Source organism: Helianthus annuus, chromosome 11 (assembly GCF_002127325.2).
Source record: "Helianthus annuus cultivar XRQ/B chromosome 11, HanXRQr2.0-SUNRISE, whole genome shotgun sequence".
Taxonomy (NCBI): Eukaryota; Viridiplantae; Streptophyta; class Magnoliopsida; order Asterales; family Asteraceae; genus Helianthus; species Helianthus annuus.
In genome coordinates, this window is record NC_035443.2 from 15,690,836 (window position 1) to 15,699,287 (window position 8,452).

Sequence of the window (8,452 nt, forward strand, 5' to 3'; positions counted from 1 at the left end):
CAGAATGTCCGTGAAGTGATAAGTTACTGTTGCCTCAGTCTGTACTGTGACGTCACCATAAAATTTCAAACTTAGAAATTTTACAAATAATAATCAAGAGCAAAAGATCGCCCGATCGAACAGCAACTCGATCGGACAGCCGTCCGATCGAGCAGCCGTCCGATTGGAACCTCCAAAATACCTAAACTCGGGTCAAGTGGTAATCCGATCGGACAGCCACCCTAGAACCTTGCTTATGAACTTCACTCAAATGGCAACCCGATCGGATGGCCGTCTGATCGGGCATCCATCTTTCCTTACAATACATCTGTCGCCCGAACGACCAGCAATCCGATCGGACAACCATCCGATCGGACAGTCCTTCGATCTAGTGACTGTTTCAACACTCTGAGCAACCCTGTTATTCGACACAACTCTTATCCTATTGTAATCTAATCAGGCTAATCCTTAAAGAGCTCCCTTTGATCCAATAACAGTTATGACTGTTAAGCAATCACTGTGAGTATACTCGATCCCCTTTTACTAAAAAACTTTTTGGGTGTAACATGTATTCTATTAAACTACATACTTTTAGAAATCTAAACTCTATCCCATGTGTTTGTGATAACTTGTGCATTCTAGTATTCTATTTGTGCTATGTGACGTTTAATCCAGGGTGTTTAGTTCCGCCTTAATAATAGTAGCGCTATAGGGGGTGCACCTCTCCCATTATTCTTCGGGGGTATTGTTAGGAGGATTCTAGTTTACCTTGAGTCTTGGGTTGACACTAAAGCATCGGGATACTTGGGCTATCACTGCGTGGACTGCGACACTAGCACGACTGAAACTATTTTATTACTTACACTGCGAATATGAGTTGTTTCAATCTATTATTCTATTATCAAACTTGTATACTCGCCAATACTTTTGTATTGATATTTTAATACATGTTGCAGGCTGATAGGTTTCTGAGGAACATGGAAAACAAGCTAGGATGATGCTCTAGAAACGTCACCTAGTTACCTTAGTAATTTGCAACAATTTGAGCAATATATGTTTGGTTTGTAATGTGATATTTGTGACGATGTTTTAGACTATTTGCATGAAATCTATTAATCTTTATCGAAACAATTAGTGTTGTGGAAATCTCATGAACAATCTGAACGCTTAGTGCTCGCACCCCGATGTTTCCGCCATCGGTTGGGGTGTTACATTTTGGGGGTGTGACATTAGAGGTGGTCTAGGATGTCTCTAGGATTGTATGGACGTGTTAGAAGCTGCACAATGGCTCAGCATTACGAGATAGGTGGCACATGGGCAGAATGCCTTGGCCTCCAAACAAAATCTGCCAAGATACCATCCTTACGGACCGTATGGGCTTTAAGCTTACGGTCCGTAGGCCTACTCAGCACATACTGAATTTCACCTCCTTACGGACCGTAAGGTATACAACTTTGTGGTCCGTATCCGTTACTCAGAAAAAATAAAAATTTATGCTTGCGGTCCGTAAGCACATAGGCTTACGGTCCGTATGGGGTCACTCAGAGGGCAATAAATGGCATGTTGACATATTTGGTCCCTCCACATTCATACTTTCATAATTTGACTAAATTAGTCCCTCTCGTCCAAATTATTAGGCATAATCGAGAGTGGACACGTGTCTTTAAATAACTTAACACGAATTTAAAAGGTGTTACAGAAATGTTACTTCATCATATGTTGGGTCCTCAACAAAGTAGTCTTTCATCAAGCGCGCCTCACCCTCTTCACGTTCACGATCACAATACCTTCTTCTTACTGTAGGAGGATGATCTCTAATGATCATATCCGACATGTGTATGAATAATTCAACCAACATGTTATCAAATGCTCGATTTGATTGAAACAATCTTTCTTCCCATTCTTCCCATTCATTGCTCTCATTTGATGAATCAGAACTCTCAAAGTTTTCAATATATGACATTTGACATAAAGATTAGAACTAAAGAGTTTTATGGTTGGATGAGAATGTGACTCGTTGGTATACTTTATTTATACAAAAAAATGAATATAATTTATTATCCAGAATAAATCCTAGCATCCAATACGGTGTTGACAAATGGATAAAGAAGATAATTGATTAATTCTTAAAAATATAAACTAGAGATAATGTTAGATTTTCCAGATAAAATCCTAGCATCCAATACGGTGTTGACATATGTATAAAGAAGATAATTGATTAATTCTTAATAATTTAAACTAGTAAATTGAATATATTACAAACGCATAAAAACATATGGAAAACAAATCCTAGATCCAATAAGATAAAATCCTAGCATCCAACTTATAACACACATCATAACTGAATATCTTACAAATGCATAAAACAAACATAACATAAAACTCACACCAAACTAAAACAAAGCACACAACAAACTAAATTCAGTTTCCATAGTATTTCGACATTAGAAAACATTTCATGTTTTCTTCTCCTGGGTCAAGTGCTCCTTTTGTAACAATGTAGTAAGATTTGTAAGTTCCATTTTCCTTAGCTTTATTTCTTCCTTTTTGAGTATCTTGTGTTGCTCCAACTCGATTTTCTTTTGCTCTATTTCCTCTTTTTTTTTTTTTGCTTCTTTTGCTGCTCCAACTCGTATTTCTTTTTCATGATATCAACTTCAATATCTCTAGTAAGCCTGAATGCATGAATTTCTTCTGCAAGTATATTAGCATAAAACTTACTTTTTCCTTTTGTTTTAGCAGCATCCCTGCCTATTGGACGCTGACTTGTTGAACCGCCACTAGTTGGTGTTTCTGGGGTGGAATAGCCTCCTTCTTCAGTATTCCTTGATCTTTTAAAACTACCACCACATTCTTCATTACCCATCTCAGAAAATGAACGTGTTGTGTCATGATGCACTTGTAAACTCCATTTCTCGTGTTTACAAATAATTTCACTAAAAACAACAAAGTCATTGTACTTATTTCCAACCTCGTTCTCAAAAAGCTTATGAGCGGTTTTGCTAAAGTGGGTGGGTAGCCTAGGTTGGGTAACGGGTCAAAAGCTTTTAGGATAAAATGGGTCATTTTCAAAAATAAATTCGCTTGTAATTATCTAAAAAATATTGTAATACCGTGCGGTTGACACAAAACGATATGTTAAATTTTATTTTGTGCATATTAATCCTCTAAACTTACAATGATAAATATGACCGCATAAAAATAAAATTATGTTGAACTATAAAAGTTGGTGCTCATTTTCTTAATCTGTTAAAGTTACACCGTAAACTAACTAATCAGTTTAAACCGTTATAACAAAGCACATAGTTGTAGTCTAAAGTGCATCACTTTTAATACTATTATGACAAAGGCACTTATTAATATATTCTAACTGTTTACTCTAAAGCTGATACCGTATGAATTTTGTGAAAGTGACCAATTAATATTAAAAGCTTCTAAATACTTATTGTTAGGGGTGTTCACGGTCCAGTTTTACGGTTTTTAGGTCAAACCATGAGCCAACCGTTGGTAACGGTTTTTAATCATTCTAAACTAAAACCAAACCTTGAAAATTTAAACGTAACCGTGACTAACAGTTTGGTTCCATGGTTTAAACCTTGGGGCTGTTTCATCAAAAAAATGGTATTGTAGCTCGTTTTCTTTGTGGGTAACTATGTTTATTTGACTTTAAAGATTATCAAATCTAAACATTATAGATTGGAGTTAAAAAACCTTCAAAAGGATAACAAATAGTGGACTAAACAATATACATAATAAACATTATAACTTCGAGTTAGAAAATGTTATCTGTGTAAGTGGTAGGCTGCATGAGTGTGAACTGGGAAGGCCAAAAGCTTCAAATCTAAATATTTAGCATTTCTGACTTCATAGTTCACAGCTTTGAATTAAAATTCAACCATCATATTGCATTTCAATTAAGCCCACTTGGCCGCTTGTACTTATGTTAAACCAATACTCACCAACTTACAACCAGTATTAATTCAAGTATGTCGATAGTATTCATATAAATTTAATAACTAATATAAAACATGTCTTATATGTATATACATATATATATCAATATCATGATGCGGTCCGGTTTTACACGGTCGGTTTTCGGTATAAACCGCAAACTAAACCGTTCACTACGGTTTGAAATTTTTGAAACCAACCAACCGAAAGATAAAGAAAAAACCCGACCAGGAAACTAAACCGATGACTGGTTTGAATGATTTCACAGTTCTAAACCGAACCGTCACTGTCATAAGATTGAATTAAAAACAATACCTGAAAACGGATTAACTAACATGAAGATACTTGACAACTTGTGATCTAGAGATGTATCTAGCAGCGTTCCCTTCCTTCTTCTTCCCCTGCAAATTACAAGTAAACATACTACAATTTAAGAACAGATTCTTCGAAGTTAGTACGGATTCAGTTCTGATTTTGAATTGAAATTACATCAGGTTTGTAGTGCATCGGCATGGTGGATTGCCTGCTGGTTGAATGTTGAAACGATGTTCCATATGAAGGGTAGAACCCACATAAGTGACCACAACTAAGTGCTGATGACTTGACGTGCTGTTTTACAACTCCTTCCCCAAATGACTCAATCATACAATCCATACTTTTAAGGTCATAAAACTACTAAATCCACTGGAAAAATTAATAACCATCCTAAACAGGACAGAATACGAATTCATATTAGACATTCTGACAGCAAATATACCAATAGACGACGATGAAGACCGATGCTAACTTTCTAACTTACACCTTTACCCTTAGCTGTTATTACAACACGGACAACCAAACCCTAACATTTGCAACTTTTGGAGAATACACGTAAGCTCATATATAAAACTTAACAAACTGATAAAACAAAAGGCTACAATCATAAACAGTAACATGTTATTAACAATAAAGAAACAATAAGTAATCAAAGAGAAAATTCACAACTCCAGTAGGTGAATAGGTGGTGATGGTGAAATTTTAAGGTAATCCCTGTACAGAAGATCTTCTTCATTCACAACAAAAAAAATAATAATCAAATCAACTAATGTAGATCAAATAAATATAATTATTACAATCACAAACACATATCAAAACTTACAAATGTAGATTCGTTCCAGTTTCACTTATTAGTTGCTGATTATCCAACCCCAACTCGGATGGCGGTTCTTTAGGTCTTTGTAGTACATATATCAAAATAAAACTTTATCAAAAATATCTTACAATCAGACTACAAATAAGCCTAAAAAAGCAAAAAAAAAAAAAAAAAAAAAAACAAACATCGATCTATAAACCAAAACCATAATAAAATTAAGGTTAACCGAAGCAAATTACTCTGTAGGTAAGAGAAGAGATGATTAGTGATGAATCAAGACACTTCACATCTTCCAGACTTAATATCTTACAATCAAACAACAAATAAGCCTAAAAAAGCAAAAACAGAACAAACATCAATCTATAAACCAAAACAGTAACAAAATTAGGATTAACAGAAGCAAATTACTCTGTAGGTACTGAAGAGATGCTTCGTGATGAATCTCGACGCTCCAGGCCCAACGTGACTGTCGTAAACACCGACGTAAGCCGCAGAATGTGATGTCAACACTTGACCTACCGGTTGCTGATTAGTGTCTCCTGGCCCTCATCGTACCCTATGGAATGGTCGTCGGAACCCTAGATCGGAATCCTCGTTGTCGCCGTTCATCATCATCGAAACCCCCTAGGCGTTGTTGGAGACTTTCACCGCCATTAAAGATCCTTTGTTTGTAGGTTTGGTGTTTGAGAGAGTAAGAAGATGGTAAGAGAACAAATGTCGGTGCTTTGACTGTTGTGTTGAGGTTTGGCGGTGGAAAGATCCCTAGTCTTTTACACGTAGCAATCAAAACATATGTGTCAAAATAGATACAACTTACAATCCACAAACCTAGACGTACTGGCAAGAGTTGCACAAAAAAGAGATTATGCATCATGTACAACAGGATTAAGCCTTTCCATGTTGCAAATTGATATTAGTAATTAAATTAAATAGTATTTTGTTATAAGATTTTAAATAGTATATAAATGCGCATTTAAATGTTAATAAATTCTAAAGATATAGTTATTATTTACTTTAATTTATAACATAAAATTAAATTACGAATTTAATATTTTAATTTTGAATTTCTTTTATTCAATTTTCTTTTAATATGTTTGCTGTTTAATAATACATATTGGTCAGGTCAGATCGGCAACATGTGGGTCAAAACAACATTTAAGACATTTTGGATTAGATTGTGCTCTCCAAAAGAACTACATTTACTATTTATATTTTTATAACTAAATACCATTTAATTTATATCTTTAAGGTAGACTTGTAATTTAACTTAAATTTTAAGACACTAAGAAAATCTATAACACATTTAGTACAAGTCTTGATGTATAAAGGACCTGTAATTTATCATTTTACCCCTCTTGTGATATTAATGCAATATTCAGTGAACATAAAGATAACCCGACCTACCTTAAGCACTAATTATATTTGGGTATTATTATTATTGTTATTGTTATTGTTGGCATTATTATTGTTGTAATTATGAAAATATTTAGTAACTATATACTTAACTATTTAAATAATATATTAGTTAATTTAAATAGTATTTAATTATAAAAATATAAATAATTAGTGTATATTTAAATATTAATTTAAAGTATTAATAAGCTTATTATTATTATTATAACCATGTAAATATTTAGTAATTATATAATTAATATTTAATTTAAATATTATTTAATTATAAAAATATAAATAGTAAATTTAAATTTTGTATTAAGTAATGTATTTGTTAAAAGATGTTTATTAAATAGGTGCCGATTAGTAACTAATAATAGGAGAGAGGTTGTTGTGGGAGCGCGATGGTCGTGAATAGGAATCACCGTTTGTATCTTTTTACTAAATAATAGAGTTAACTAGATATACTGATATTGGTAAATATTTTTTAAATGTGCCCATATAGATAACTATTTTTTTGTAGCTACACTATTTCAGGGAGAAAAACTCATATATGCTTTACGACAATCAAGGGTTATTACTCGTCATTAGCGCTCAATAACTTCCTCATTGTTTGCTATACTTTTACATTTTGTTTTTTATTTTTATTTTTTGTCACCTTACTATTTTTTGACTGGACCGTAAGTATATAAATGCACATAGAAAGAACTTGTCAACGATACCAAAAAACCTTTTTTTATTATCTTTTATATTGAGCCCACACACACACAATGATTCCTCTCACACATAGCAACACAACCAAGATGAGAGCAGTCCCTGAATGTTTTACAAGGTACATCATTACTACCGTTTTCATTCTTAGATTGAATTTGATCGACTACTAATGATTTTTCTTGAGCAAGCACACATGTTATTTGTAAGCCTGCAACATACATTTTATCATCAATAAACTAGGAACATGCTTAAATATAAGATGAATCAATATATATAAACAACATACCGTAGACCGAGAACAATAAGGCGACCAAGAATGCCATCTTCAATGAAGTTGCGGTCATGTTTGAATAGATTAAAATGCAATAAGGTGAGAAGTAAGCAATTAGTATCTACTTTAATGTAAAGAACTATGTATGCATGCACCGGTATATATAGTGCTTTAAAATAATAATTTAAGTAAATAGGCTAAAAAATTATCTTGAATCATCATTAATGTTCATATAAAGGCTTATAAATTTCGCTGTGTTAATTTATGCTATATTATATGAAATAACATGGTATGATATCATATTTTATTAAGACTTTAAAGTATACGCTCGCATAATATTGCGATTTTATTGTATTGTATATTGCGATGTTGTATATATTGCATTGCATTGCATTGTATTGAATTGAATTGTATTGTATTGTATTGTATTGTATTGTATTGTATTGTATTGTATTGTACTGTATTGTACTGTATTGTACTGTATTGTACTGTACTGTACTGTACTGTACTGTACTGTACTGTACTGTACTGTACTGTACTGTACTGTATTGTATTTTATTGTATTGTATTGTATTGTATTGTATTGTATTGTATTGTATTGTATTGTATTGTATTGTATTGTATTGTATTGTATTGTATTGTATTGTATTGTATTGTATCATCTCATGACGTAGCATATCATATTATATCTTATTATTTGATATATATCTATCTATACTAATATAGTAAAGGTTATCAATCCTATGTGCCATCCATACAATAACTCTCCCGTTTTATTGACATGTGGCAATTCAAACTAACCATTTTTAACTCCTTTTTTTACACATGGCAATCAAATAGTGAGAACCCCATATTTTTTATTCGGGTCCGTCTAACCCGTTAAACAAACAATTCAGATCCCATATAAAGTTTTTTTTTTCATTTGTCAAACCATATTCTCATAACTACATCCTTTGTCCCCAACCCTCCGCTTTCTATGACGATTGAATTGATTCACTGAGGTATGTTCTTCT

The 8,452-nt window shown here is 33.0% G+C and overlaps 1 protein-coding gene across 6 annotated transcripts; it reads right to left on the reverse strand.

Moving 5' to 3' along the window:
* Positions 1-2,257: 2,257 nt before the first annotated feature.
* LOC110889757 lies at positions 2,258-5,830 on the reverse strand. 6 transcript variants are annotated; one of them, XR_004872117.1, is made up of 5 exons: positions 5,471-5,830; positions 5,302-5,391; positions 4,420-5,143; positions 4,246-4,331; positions 2,258-2,915 (listed from the first exon to the last, which is right to left on the reverse strand). XR_004872117.1 is itself a non-coding variant. In XM_035979620.1 (4 exons), exons 2-4 carry the CDS (start codon positions 4,482-4,484, stop codon positions 2,567-2,569), a joined length of 426 nt encoding a protein of 141 aa, XP_035835513.1. In that variant the 5' UTR covers positions 4,485-5,143; positions 5,471-5,830; the 3' UTR covers positions 2,258-2,566. The 6 variants fall into 6 exon arrangements, 2 of the variants coding, with proteins under 2 accessions (XP_035835513.1, XP_035835514.1); XR_002563910.2 differs by having other exon boundaries at positions 2,279-4,331; positions 4,420-4,975; positions 5,069-5,143; positions 5,471-5,829; XM_035979620.1 differs by lacking the exon at positions 5,302-5,391 and having other exon boundaries at positions 2,258-2,841.
* Between the last annotated feature and the right edge of the window lie 2,622 nt (positions 5,831-8,452).

What these genes read in the sequence shown, in the direction of transcription:
- LOC110889757 (XM_035979620.1), bottom strand. Translation starts at nt 4,484, where the DNA reads ATGGAACATCGTTTCAACATTCAACCAGCAGGCAATCCACCATGCCGA. An exon ending in CGATGCACTACAAACCTGAT is followed by an intron (nt 4,332 to 4,419) that starts GTAATTTCAATT and finishes TGTAATTTGCAG; the next exon opens with GGGAAGAAGAAGGAAGGGAA. An exon ending in GTTAGTTAATCCGTTTTCAG is followed by an intron (nt 2,842 to 4,245) that starts GTATTGTTTTTA and finishes TTTCTGAGATGG; the next exon opens with GTAATGAAGAATGTGGTGGT.